A 14,193-nucleotide genomic window follows, 5' to 3' on the forward strand; every position below is an offset into this window, starting at 1 on the left:
TGGAAAATTTACGAGGGAGGACTGCGAGAATTTTATGCGCCTACCGGTTAGCTCAGTTGATTGAGCATCGGACTACCGTGCGGGAGGTCGGGGGTTCAAACCCCGGCCGGACCAACACTCAGGGTCTTTAAATAACTGAGGAGAAAGTGCTGCCTTCGTAATAACATCTGCAAATGGTAAGATTTTCTAGTCTTCTCGGATAAGGACGATAAACTGTAGGCCCCGTCTCACAACACTTCAATGTTCATAACCCTGTGGGACGTTAAAGAACCCAGACACTAATCGCAAAGAGTAGGGCATGGAGTTCCCGGTGTGCTGGTCTGGTCTTTGTGCTGTTTCATGATTTCATGGGTTGGGTGGGTAGGATGAGGTCGCTAATGGACATATGCCGATGTAAACCGCATTTGAATATATATATAAATAGAAAATGCGGTATATAAATGCAATACCATTAGCATTCATGCGTCTGTACTTTAATTACATACTCCTCTAGACCAATTAAAACGCGAGTTTTTACGCTGCTTATTTTATCATCTGTAATAAAAAGAGACATGGCCGTAAAATATTCGATATTTTATTACACTAAATTTGTTAAAAGGCTAAAGTTTGACGGTAAAATGGAACCTCGATTTAACGAAGTGCCAAGGGACTGGGGAAATTGGTTCGTTTTATCGAGACTTCGTGATATCAAGGTTCTGTTCCATACATCTTTTAAAATTCTCTGCCTGGCCTTTTTGAGAATATCGTTCGTTATACCGAGGACTTTGTTATATAGAGGTTCATTAAATCGTGGTTAAACTGTAATTGTAACTAAAATTTCTTTTTTTACAGATCCCGAACTTCTCAACGGCTTTCAGGTGCCTAATCAGAGGGGTGGTTGGGCAAAGTAAAATGAGGTCTGCGCGCCTTGTTAGTTGTACAAAATATATTTGTGACTTGTCTTGTGATTGTGTGTTCGACATACTTGGAATTATGTATATGTAATCATCAATAAAGTCCATTTTATGCTCCTGACTACTGTATTTTGCCATCTGTAATCGAATAAGTATGTGCGACTCACATCCATGTACTGTTCGAAATTCCAGGTCGTAAGAGGCAGCGTGGCCGACGGATTAAGGGTGCTGGACTTGAAATGCGAAGGTCCCACTCAGGCTGCTTGTTGGAGTTGTTTCTTGGTAGCTTCGAGTGCAACTCCTCGGCCACGATTGTTTATAGCCAGCTGGTCCACCTCCTACCAACTTTGAATTGTTAATGATGTTATGCTCTATTTGAATGTTTTGTTTGTGACCTTTTAATGTTCGGCCCCACTAACACTGGATTTCTTAGAAACGAGGGTAAATAAAGGATATTAGTTATATAATTTATTGTTTATTTAGCCAAGCGATAAAAAGGACGATTATTTTATAAACAAAGTGAGACTTTGGGAAATCCGCAGTCCTGTCGCTATAGTTATCTCAAGCAGAAATCTGCAGGATACTGCCGTGTGACCCGTGGGATACTGCAGTAATTTTGTATTACCACTGACTATCTCAAGCCTCTCGCTATCACGAGCAAGCAGAACTCTGTTTCCCAGTTGTGATCAGTGTCCAATTTCTCCCTATAATTTCACGACTTGATCAAACTCACAGGTCTTGAGAAGATAGTAATGATCACCAAGGAAGAAAATGTCTTGATCTTTAAAGAAATTCCCCCAACAAGTGCCCTAAGAAATATACCAAGAACAGTGAGGGGAATTTGCATGTTGATATTGGAAGTCAACTGGAGACTAATGCATGTTTACAAAGTCGGGCTATAAAGTGCTATGAATTTTTTTTTTTTTTGCATGTTGTCGTTGCAAGATAAATTTAAAATGGTCGTTCGCAAGACTAAGATAAAACGCTTCCGAAAAATTGTTGTAAAAAAAAGGTATAAGGTATAAGGTATAAAGGTATGTGTGGCGTCAAAGGGTATAGTTTTGGAGATGTTTTGGGTCTGAAATTGGGTATAGATTTCAACCATTGTGGTGGGAAAGACTGAAAACAGGTATGAATTTTTCAGAAAGGTGTATGGATTTGAAAATAGGTATGAGTTTTAGAGGCCAGGTATGAAAAAAGGTACCAGAGAATAACATATTTTGGTCTGAAAAATGACCTCTTGACTTTCATAGTGGAAGGCATAATTAGTATTCTTTTATGTGCGTGCAAATAAGACCAAATAAGCATTCTTGACCTTGCTTTTGATTGAAAATTATTTTGTTCTTACACATGCTAACGAGGACAGGAAGGCTAACTTAAATGCATAGAAAGAACAGCAATTAGGTCCGCCATTAATGAAAGAGGTCTATGGGCAGGGTTTGGAGAACCGCGCCGCACACACACACACACCAAAAATACCGAGGAGTATCCCCTGGCATGCGCGCCAGTGGTTTCAGAATGTTTGGAACCGTTCTACTTTTAAAAGCGGAATGTATAAAAATGTCTATGTATTTGAACTGCAGTGCAGACGGAGGAATGAATGAATTAGAGACCATAACTGCGATCGTCTCTAATTCGTTTATTCTTTCATAAAGCAGCTGCGTCAATAAACTGAGCCCGATGAAAATTATTCAGACTTTTTTTTTACTTTTTGTAATTGCCAAAATTGCGTAAACAACTACGATGATCGCTTTTTTCGGAGCCATGAAATTTTCTTTTTTTTTCTTGACGTGTAAACAGGTTTCGTGACTCCATGTTTGTTAAATCGACTATGATTCGTGGTAAGTCCTTTACAACAGATGTTTTAGAGGCCTTGACCTGTATAAACCCGCAAGCAGTAATTAATATTGAAATATTTTAGAATTGCCTTCACTGAACGCGCGCCTCGATTGGTTGAAAGCTGTTTTTCCACAACTCCCTGGAAAGACAATACTTTTTGTATGGGCTATTTTATATATTGAGAAAAAACTTTGTCCGTTAAAGAATTAGTGCAAACACTCGTAGACGTTTGGCAAAACTCAAAACAGCGGAAGAAACGCAAGATCTGTTTCATCTTGTTCTCTCAAACTTGCCATCGTGTTTGTCAACTTCCATAGAAACGCAGCGAGTGTTTTCTTTGATAACACTGTTGTTGAACCCTTACAAATAATTTGATAATTAGTCTAGCGTGCGACTGGTTGAATAACGGTATTTCAGTTGCGTCATTGCATTTTGTTTATATAAAGACTGTAAAAGTATACACTGCAAAAACAGCAGCGCTTTTGAGAAAGAAAAAACAACAAACGCTGAACAAAGACTTTCTTCTCGAGTCTATGTCAGGAAACTTGGTAAATACTTGGGAAAAAACTGCATTGGCATTGAAGAGTGGAAACCAAAGAGAGACGCTCTTATGAAATGAAAGCTTTTCACTTTTTGGTAAGTTGTGCATTCAAAGTTTCTGCATTAATGTTTAGTGTTTAGAATCTAACTTTTGTTAATGAGTTTGAAAAGGTTTGACGTGACGTCCAGAGATCGACAAAGGGCAGTACCTTCAGTTTATTTCGTAAAAACTTCTGAGAATTCCGTCGTCAACTTTAAATTTCAAAGTTGCTCGTGTGTTTTTACCAACAATGTTCTTGTTGAAGAAAACTGTAATTACGCTTTTTAAAGAAAATTCCAGCTTCAATTAATGCTAAAATACGTCTTCCAAGTACACAAGAAAACATAATATAAATAATCCGTGCCTGGTGATGCTACAAATAAATTTCTGTCAAACTGTAAAGCAACGAGATTAAAAAAAAACTCGTGAATAGAATATTTGTGTTCGTTGCAAAGAATTCCTTCAATCGCATTAATTTTTCTACTAGTTTATCGTGATCTTAAGAAGGAATCAATTTCTTGAAAGTGTTTAAAAAATCATACTTGAGCCATTGGATTGTTTGTGGTAATCTTTTGAAACAATACAGGTTGTTTTATATTAATTCAGTCGTTGAAATGAAGAAGCTGATACATTGCATCTTCCATTTTACAGTAAATATGAAAATGAGCTTTGATAGTGTTGAAAAAAGGAAGATTTCATTTTCGTTTTGATATTTCCACCACAATAATCAAAGTTTTTGTAACGCAAAAAAAACAATATAAAAATTTTTTCATGGCGTTAAGAAAAGACCTGACTAATATTACAAAAAATTAGAATTTCTATTTATTGAAATGAAACAACGGATCAGTGAAGAAATTAAAAGATGACACAGCAAGATACCCTAGAAATGTAAACAAAACACGTTTGTTTTAAATTTTAAGTAAACGTTTAATAATTGATTTGTTTAAAATCGAAGTCTCACCGTAATTACCGTAACATTTGAATAGGCTATGGTAAACTGAAAGACTTTTAAAAATGCAAACTAAATATAGCGGCACGCCAACAGGGATCTTAAGGGCAGGTGTTGGTAAGCTCATTCCTCGTCCTTCTCTTTCTTTCATTGTTGTACCAGGCTTAGACGGGGTGGGGAACTAGTGATCAGACTCCTAGCGGCTTAGAGCGACAGTCGGTCCTGGGCACGAGAGTAGCTTTTACTTGACTCTTATGGGAAATGGAGTGAAAGGAAATATTTTGTAGAGGATTTGCAAGTCATAATTTAGTTTAAATCGAATAGCTTACTCAGCCATAATTCGCACGATCTTAGCTGACAGTTCTTGGGGACATTTGACATTGGAGTCATTTCCTGAGCTGCCAAATGGCACATTAAGGAAAGAAAATAGGGACCTTGGCTCGAGTTTCATTTGCCCTTCTAGCAGCCGACACTTCGACACTTCGACGGTTTTCTCTCTCATGCAACTTGCATCAAACAACAATGCGAAATAATATGAAGGTTTAGTTTTATGCTACAAATCAGATTTTTTTTCTTTCTGTTTTATCAGGCGGTGTTGACATTACTGGCAAACGTCCCAGGTTGCCACACATTCTACAATGTGTCCTGCATTCCACAAGGTTGGTACATCTTTCCGTTATGCCTTTTTGGGGGATCGTAAATTGCACCGTCGCGCGGTTTTGAAGCGAATGTCCGCAGCGGCAAACGAGAATACACGCTTTTGGCGCTTGGCGTCTCGCGAGTTCTCGCGCGATTCAGTTCTCCCTCCGTGAATTTCAAGAGATAAAACACAACTAGATTCTAGATTCTCATCTCAACTCCGTTTGCACTTTGTAAGGACGATGTTTTGTTTGCTGCAGGAATAATTGCCCTTTGTCAGAGTGCGTGACCCAGCCTCGACCCACGCATATCTATAAACACTGACCGATTATTTTTCATATGTGATAGTAACTAAAACATCGACAAGCAAAGGAAGTATATATCAAAGGACGAGATCAAGATGTAGAGAGATATAAAATCATCTCAATTGTAAGCTAACAGAGCGGTTTTCAATTGAGTGTCAAAGTAGTTACGCGTTTGCTTTGGTTTTGCCCATACACTCTGTGATTGGTTACCAAAACTCGCGCCACTTTCTCAACCAATGAGAAACAAAACTAAAGCCAATCGTGACTTGGTCGCACGCTTTTTCCCGCGCTTTACGCCGGTCACAAATGTCGGTCACATGCATTTGCCTCTAGTTCTGATTGGTTCATTGCGCTATTCACGTGTGTTGTGATTGGCCAGCCTAAGTGCTTTGGTTTTGGTTTTATGACACTCATTTGAAAACCACTAATGTTAAAACTTTTATTTATTAACCATATTCACAGTGTCTAGGCTTGGTATATTGTGTTTACTTACACGTGACTTGGAGCTTGCTTTATTATTGTAAAATAGCAATGCAAGAAGAGAAAAATTAGCAGCAGTGAAGGAGGCAATGAAACATAACTTGCCTAAGAGACAAAATTACGACCAAAACGCAAAGCTCCATCAGAATGGAGCCGTGTTTAGAATCAAATCTTCATGATAAATTGTAACTCTCTTTCATTTTTGCGATCATTGCGATCCGTATTTGTTGTGTTTTGTTCCGTGGGATCTTTTTATCTAATTTAGGTTGCGTTCAATTGACTGCATTCTGGAATAAGAATAAGCGGAATATCTGTTAGATTTCTCTTTTAAGGAAGGTGCCTACTAATACCGAAATATTTTTGTGCGGTTTATGACTATACGGGAAAAGCAGATCTGAGCAAGGGCTATTGGAATCCAAAACGAAAACTGGCGGTAACCACGCGTTTTTCAGAGATAATTAAGCAATAATATCTCTAAAAAGCGCCAAAATATAAAGCAATGTATGGGATTTTTTTTGCTAAATTGAAGCTTAATTATCTCTGAAAAATGCATGGTAACTCCCAATTTTCTTTCGAGATACCAAAAGCATTTGCTAAGTTCTATTTTCTCTGTATAGTTTTAAACTGCGCAAAAATATTCCTGTATTAGTAGGCGCCACCCATAGGAAACCCGAGTATCTCGAGATGCGCAGAACGTATGTGCAGTAACAAAAGTAGCCACCGTCCTTAAGTAAATTTGGGAAGACATTTCTGCAAACTTTCGCTGGCACATGATAATTTAAAAGAGATTTTGTATCCCAGTAACTTCAAAAACCTCTTTCGAGGGATTTAGGGATTTCTTGAAACGATTGTATGTATTCCTTTTCCGGAATGGGGTCAATTGAACGTTCTATATTCTGTCGAATTTGTGTCAATAACATAATAAGGCAAGCAAAATATCAAGTTTGACGTTTTGGTTGAACACTGCATCTTTGAATGAAATGCACGTATTTCCTTTAATGTATCACAGCTGACAAAGGGAGTTTCACAGAAGCCTGGATAAACAAAGCAACAATAGCGAATATAGCAGGATTGAAAACAGCTATCATAACCGGAATTGAACCTTCCGAGAAGGATACATTTACAGTGAATAATTTTATCTTCTCCACTGCGAATGCCGAGAATGATGGAGGCCGTCGCGAACGAGGATTCTTTCTGTGTCCTTTAACTGAAGAATACGTGTTCTTTTTCTCGTGCGCCACTTCCTGTGAATGGTCTATCAAGGAGACAGAGCAATCTGAAGAAAAAATCACTGGAGGTTCCGCATCCAATGTAACAGTGGGCGTAGATAAACAGTTAAGTCAGATTAATAGGACATTTTCACCATGGTGCCATTTGACTACAGCTACCAGAATCCTTAAGTTTTTTGTTTTCTCGTGGTCATAAGAGCTATTATTCTTTGCTGTCCACTGGGATTAGAAACTTTGAATTTGAAAAGGAAAGCAAAATGGATAGGCCATTTTACAGTTGTGTTCTTAGTGGCCTGGCCTTGGATTGGAAGTGAGGCTGGGTGACCTTGTTTTGATAGCAGCAACAACCACTGCGCCATGTAACAATAAACTAGTTAGCATAAGAACAGCATGACCTACATAAGAAAAGCAGTGAGGTTTGTATCAAAACAAGGTCACCTCCAGCCTCTCTTCCAATCCAAGGCCAGGTCGCTGAGCACAAAGTGGGCTATTCTGGAAGTAGTCGTCAAATGACGCCATCATGAAAATGGCGTTTTTTCTCAGTTGTTATTGTTGTTGCTGTTTCTACCAAGAAACCGTGGCAATAAAATCTCGCCATCAATCCGTAATTCTATTGAGATAGCTAGTTCACTAAACAAACACATTGCAGTTAGAATTCGTAACTGCGTGTCGGTAACAATGGAAAATTCGAAAAAAAATAAAGATTTTTTTTATTGGCTGTCCCGTAACAGTTTGCATTGTTTTACCGCAGAAATCCTGCGGTAATAAAATTCCAGTCACCAGAGTCTCTCCTGGCGACAAACCGCTGGGAGCCTGAGGATTGGTATTGTTTCGAGTGGTATTGTATCGAATCATTTTGAATCGAACTGGATCGTGTAGCTTCGGATTATATTGTATCGAATCGTCACCGAAGCAGCTAAATTCTTAATACTCTATATTTTTTGCTTCTTGATTCAGAACGTCTGCAAATCTCACCGAAGGCCACGCGTACTACATCGAGTTTTTTCATTTCCAGCAGAAAGGACCGGGTCATTACAGTCTTAAGATCAAGGGTCCTAACGATGATGCACCCAAAGAAATAAGCCTCGCAAACCTTGCTGCCTACAAACCAAGTAAGTGAACTTTATGCATCACTGAGTCTATCCCAACAGTGGAAATTATATTTCTGTGTCGGACAAAACAGGATTTGATTATCGCTCATTTTCGCTTTAAAATTTATCGGGCGTCGCCATGTTGGATTTCATGACGTAATACGGTTGGTCAATTGTTTCACACAAAAGAACTTCCGCTCACTGACAATGGTGGCATCCGTATGACGTCACAAAATCCAAAATGGCGGCGCGCGGAGAATTTAAAAGCGAAAACAGATGATAATCATATCTAATTCTTAGCATACTTGAATGTTATTTCTACTTTTTTAACAATTTAGAAATGTTCCATCAATTCAACGTCAAAGTTTGTTGTCAGAGTGGAGGTTCCCTTAAAGTGTACCTACGGCCCCCATAGTCTAAGAAGAGTGATAATAATGGCGCATAGCTTGACAGGGATAATACTCACAAAGTATCGTTTACTTGGAGTTAATGTGAACTCTTTTATTCCTTTTTAGATAACGACTACAGTATGCTACGTCCGGGTGACTGGGAAGCCTGGTCACCTTGCAGCGTGCCTTGTGGACCAGAGGTGGGGGGACAGGTCCGTAATCGCTCTTGCCTTACGCATCCCACACTGTTTCAGTACTCATCCGACAGTTATACGTTATCTATGCACCGGCAATGTAACACCGAACGATTACCGTGCGTAAAAGGTAATTTTAATCAAACGATCAATTACTGTAAGGTCCTGAAGATAAACGAGAGGATTGATTTTGCCAGGCGAGGGAACAACGCAAAATCTGAATGCACACCAACTTCCTTTAAAAAAAAATACTAATTTTCAGATTAACTCTACATGCTTTTAAAACTGGTAAGTTTTATGGGAGTAAAGCGACTATGTTACTCAAGATTTTGCTTTAGGAGCGGACAATCGGGTCGAAACGTGTGCAGTGCGCTACCATGTTTGAAAACACTCGCTGAAGAGGTGGAGGCCGAAGCAAGTGGAAATTGCCTTTACGTCACGACGTTTGAGCTAACGGACTGGTTAGTTTGTTTCTGTAAGCTTCCTTTAAACGTCCAAATATGGTATTTGAGAAATTGAAGATTTGCAGACTTAAAGTGTACGTCACAGAATCAAATGTTAATGTTATGAAAATAATTTTTTCTTCCCCGCATTTGAGGCGTGAAAAGGACGGTGCCTACTAATACAGAAGTATTTTTGCGCGGTTTATGACTATACGGGAAAAGCAGATCTTAGCAAGAGCTATTGGAATCCAAAAAGAAAATTGGGGTTAACCACGCATTTTTAAGAGAGAATTAAGCAACAATATTTCTAAAAAGCTGTAAAATATAAAGGAATATATGGCGTTATTTTTTTCCAAATTGAGGCTTTATTATCCCTGAAAAATGCATGGTTACCCCCAATTTTTTGGATACCAAGAGCACTTGCTAAGTTCTACTTTCTCTGCATAGTTTTGAACCACGCTGTATTAGTATGCACCACCCGTAGGCAACCCGAGTATCTCGAGATGCGCAGAACGTATGCGCAGTAACAAAAATAGGCCCAGTTCTTTAAGTGTCAAATTTCCTTTATGGTTGGGTACAATACCGCACAAGACGGGAGACTGGGGATAGTAGGGTTGTGACGTCAATACAGGAATACTTAGTCTCGCCGTTTCTCTATTCCTCATTTGTTTCATTCCGAGTATTCAAAAATCCCATTCATATTCTCGTCCATACAGTTTTCTTCCTCTGCAAACGCTGAGGATTGGAGAAATAGCGAGACTTGCGTTCCTAGTGTATTGACGTCACAGCCCTATTATCCCCAGCCCCATCCCCAGTGGTATCGTACCCAACTGGAAGTGAAATTTGGCGCCTCAAACGCGGGGAACAAAAAATGATAGCATTTTTTTCCTGATTTTCATAATTATGAGAACAACTTGTAGATTTGATCAAGCAAATAAAAAAATGTCATATACAGCCTACGAGTGGGAGTTACAGGCTTAAACCCTTAAACCAGTCATGGGCTCCTGTTTATACATACGCATTTCTGTTTGTTTTTAACTTCTCTTTTAGATTGTAATGACACCGTCATTGTCTTCACGAATAAAACAATCAGGAGTTTTCACATCCCGCTCAATTATTCCGGCCAGCTCCCTCCTAAGCCAGTTATCGAGGAACTCTTCCCACAGGAGAATCAAACTATATGGTGTTTCAACGACTCAGCGTCCTCTTATCTAGAGATTAACTTCACAACACCACATCATATCTGTGCAATTGAGACACAAGGGATACAAACCCCTGGTATAGGAGCCAAATACTTGGCGTCGTACCTTTTGGAGGCGTTTGTGAGGGTCTCTGAAAATTGCAGTGTATGGAAGTTTTATAATGGAACGGGAAATACCACAGTAAGTTTTTTTACTCTGGATAGTATACACAAAGGGCCAGTTATTTAAACAGAGTCTAACTTAGGCCTCGGCTTAAGACAATCCAAATCTCTTTATAAGTGGTTTATTTTAAGTAGATAAATAGTTTTCTAGTCTGGGATGCAAGCCTTCTTGTTACTGTAAACAGCAAACAATGTTTAGATATGATTTTTGGCAAAATTGAAAATGGCTTAGAACGTGGTTTTGTTAAATACTGTCTAACCTGTCTTAATAACTGACCCAAAGATTTTACAGGCTCGATATAATATGTTAGGGATTTATTCAAGAATCACGTGCGGGCCTTGTAAAATTCTGACCAACTTCTGATTTCTCATTAGAGAAAGAGCGGTTTTCGATTGAGTGTGGTAAAATCCAAACCAGTCTTATTACTCTGGCCAATCACAACGGACGTAAACAGGGCAATGGACCAATCAGAATTCGAAGCAAATAAACGTAACCGGTGTCAAGCGCGTGAAAACTACGGGCAATCAAGCCACGATTGGTTTTAGTTTGCTTCTCATTGGTTGAGAAAGTGGCGGGAGTTTTGCTAACCAATCACAGAGCGAGGCAAAACAAAACCAAAGAAAACGCGAACAACTTTCGACACTCAATGAAAAATCGTTTTACAAGAGAAAATAAACCATAGCGTGATATACTACTACTACTGTCTAACGATATTTTTTTTTTCCGGAAAGTGGAGTAAGTGGGAGGTGGGAGGCGGAGGGGGGGGGGGGGGGTTGAAGGAGCACTAAATTGGTTTCAGTGTTTCAGTGTGTCTTAAACAGCATTTATATTGAAAATTCAAGCCTTTGTAATACTGAAAGGATTGTTCGGATGTTCGGGTCAACAGCCGTGTGCCTGTTTGCAGCGATGAAAAACATTTGGTTTCATGCTAACTTAAAAATGAACTTAGTACAACATAGCTGACAATTTTTGACACTCCTAGAGCTCTAATTCGAATAGGTATCATTGAAGTTGACTTGGTCTCTCTTCTTTGACAAAGGAGTTCTTAAATGATGATGTATTTGTGAGCAACGTTCAACTGAGAACTAACATCTGTCCTTCGAAATCAATACTGGCCGCCCATAGAATAACGCATAATCTTCAAAGATCTTCTTGTTCACTTGCAAGATTTGTCATGGTCTATCCCCAGCCTACCTATCGACCCCCTTTCAGGAATATCGTCCTCCATGGGAGTAATCTTCCTTCTCCCTCCCACTTACTTCTCAATATTCCGGATATAAAGTAATGTCTAAAACACGAGCAGCAGTGTTTTATCGGGATTTAAAACCACGCCACGAGGCGCAGCCGAGTGGTTTTAGACCCGATAAAACACGTGCTGCGAGTTTTTTGAACGGCTTCAAAAACATTCCCGGGAAAGCGTGTGTCAAGAGAGTTCATAAAAATGATGCTTTTGTGAAGGTTGGAAATTAGCATACGAGAAAAAAAATAAACGCTGCATACTAATAAGGAGGAGGTTTTATCGGTTTTTAAAACTACTGCACGTGATGTTCTATCGACCATTTGATAGGTCAATGGGCTTATGAGGATTATAAATAAGTTTTTGAACACAGTGACATACGACCATCGTGCCTGTTTCTGTGCTCTGTTCTATAGAGCCACCTACCAAACATTATTAATCCTTTAACCCCATAGGCAAAAGGACATTTTGTCCAGATCCAAGACTACAAACTCAATGTCCATGTATGATATACCATTTTAAAGCTTCTCATGAGTGTATTTCATAACTGATATAATTTTAAATGAGAAAAATCATGGCTTTGAGATAAATGGGCATAAAAATTTAAAAGTTCAGAAACGTCCCAATCCTTGTGTATATTAGGTATATATACCCCTAAACTGTAGCTTATTTTGCAGTTCACAACATGCTCATAACTGCTAGGGGAAAAAATAGAAAAGTTACGGGGGTGGTCAACGATATCACATATGGGAGGGGGTTAAGCTTTCATCCTTTTAATGAGTAGATCTTCACAAGACCATCTTGGTGTCAAAAATTCATAGAAATCTGTCAAATGTTGACAGAGTTATGGCATTATGTACCAATTGGCACTCTTAGGGGTTAAAGAGTTAACAATACCACATCTCTGCAATCTTTTAAATCGGTCCTTAAAACATTCTTATCAGTTAATAAATCTTTTAGAACACGATCGAACAAAAAATATAACTTTTACTTTTACTGTACATGTGTCACTCGTTATTTGCAGGTTTTTAAAGGAAACACAGGAGAAGATCCTTTCACCAAAAAGAAAAATGACCTTACAGACGCTAACGTTGTAGCTTCAATGATTCGCATTTGGCCTGTACGTTCAAATGGGAGCTGTACCCAAGTCAAGATTTATGGGCGAAACATCACAGACCATACATCAACCAGACATTCCGGTATGAGAAGGATCTGCATGGGAGTCGATTGCTCGAATACCCTTTGGAGCGATAATTTTTTAAACTCAAATCTGTTTTTTCTCCATACGTGCAAAGCTTAATTGCAACAACTCGATGTGTTGCATACAATTATACAGAGTTCCATCATCCATAAAATTAAATATTGTAGACGAACATTTTGCACATAACAAAATACTTTCGAGAAAGGGCTCCCTGGGGATCATTTCTCCAAGATTTCAACGACTTTACGGACCCGATAGAAAAATGATTTTTATTTTTTTTATTTTTAATTCGGTATCTTTTAGTTCAAAATTGCCAGTATGTTACCTTAAATGTTAAAGCTTGGTCCCATGCTCATTTTCTACAGGTACTACACCTACTACAGCTACTACAGCTACTACACCTACTACAGCTACTACAGCTACTACAACTACTACAGCTACTACAGCTACTACACTTACTACAGCTACTACAGCTACTACAGCTACTACAGCTACTACAGCTACTACAACTACTACAGCTACTACACTTACTACAGCTACTACAACTACTACAACTACTACAGCTACTACAGCTACTACACCTACTACAACTACTACAACTACTACAGGTGCTACACCTACTACAGCTACTACAGCTACTACAGCTACTACACTTACTACAGCTACTACACTTACTACAGCTACTACACCTACTACAGCTACTACACCTACTACACCTACTACAGCTACTACACCTACTACAGCTACTACAACTACTACAACTACTACAACTACTACAGGTGCTACAGCTACTATAGCTACTACACTTACTACAGCTTCTACACTTACTACAGCTACTACACCTTCTTCAACTACTACAGCTACTACACGTTTTTCAGGTATTATAGCTACCACAGCTACTACACCTACTACAGCTACTACAACTACTATAGACACTACACCTACTACAGCTACTACACGTTTTTCAGGTATTATAGCTACCACAGCTACTACGCCTACTACAGCTACTACAACTACTATAGACACTACACCTACTACAGGTACTACACTTGCTACGGCTACTACAAGTACTATACCTACTACAGATGCTATAGAGCGTTTCCATTCACGTGATTACCGGCCATATTGGTTTACTAAAACAAAGGAAAGTATTTGCATAAAAATAGAATTCAATTCCCACAGGTTTAGTTTGGGACACCAACATGGCCGCCATTTCTTTGTTTTGGGACACCAACATGGCCGCAGTAACGTCATGTGAAAACACTCTATACCTTCTACAGGTACTACACTAGTACAGGTACTACACCTACTTCAACTCATATAGTGCCCACTAGTACATTACATATGTCCCGGGATATTG

At 39.0% G+C, this 14,193-nt stretch overlaps 2 protein-coding genes and 1 long non-coding RNA gene across 4 annotated transcripts in view; 2 read left to right on the forward strand and 1 right to left on the reverse strand.

Annotated features, from left to right (window-relative positions):
• LOC146463672 (uncharacterized) overlaps window positions 1–1,014 on the forward strand; it is an 8,894-nt gene extending 7,880 nt beyond the window's left edge. Inside the window, exon 5 of the mRNA XM_085084201.1 lies at window positions 832–1,014. Within this exon, the coding sequence (XP_084940327.1) occupies window positions 832–890 (59 nt within the window). The 3' untranslated portion in view covers window positions 891–1,014. The remainder of the gene's footprint in view (window positions 1–831) is intronic.
• A 1,221-nt stretch (window positions 1,015–2,235) lies between these two features.
• The window catches only part of LOC146463673 (uncharacterized), a 42,051-nt gene continuing 30,093 nt past the window's right edge, over window positions 2,236–14,193 (forward strand). The window contains exons 1-7 of one of the 2 annotated variants that reach the window (XM_085084281.1): window positions 2,236–3,368; window positions 4,851–4,920; window positions 6,695–7,019; window positions 7,872–8,026; window positions 8,521–8,718; window positions 10,082–10,413; window positions 12,657–12,831. In XM_085084281.1, coding sequence (XP_084940407.1) covers window positions 3,348–3,368; window positions 4,851–4,920; window positions 6,695–7,019; window positions 7,872–8,026; window positions 8,521–8,718; window positions 10,082–10,413; window positions 12,657–12,831 — 1,276 coding nt within the window. In that variant the 5' untranslated portion in view covers window positions 2,236–3,347. Of the gene's footprint in view, window positions 3,369–4,781; window positions 4,921–6,694; window positions 7,020–7,871; window positions 8,027–8,520; window positions 8,719–10,081; window positions 10,414–12,656; window positions 12,832–14,193 lie in introns of those variants that run through there. The other variant, XM_085084280.1, reaches the window with a different exon arrangement.
• Window positions 12,763–13,671, reverse strand: LOC146463674 (uncharacterized). Its single transcript, XR_014856880.1, has 4 exons — window positions 13,541–13,671; window positions 13,361–13,378; window positions 13,203–13,225; window positions 12,763–12,844 (listed from the first exon to the last, which is right to left on the reverse strand). It is a non-coding gene; the product is annotated as an uncharacterized LOC146463674 (long non-coding RNA).

The sequence above is a fragment of the Pavona decussata genome, unplaced genomic scaffold (genome assembly GCF_977016875.1).
Source record: "Pavona decussata unplaced genomic scaffold, jaPavDecu1.1 SCAFFOLD_175, whole genome shotgun sequence".
Taxonomy (NCBI): Eukaryota; Metazoa; Cnidaria; class Anthozoa; order Scleractinia; family Agariciidae; genus Pavona; species Pavona decussata.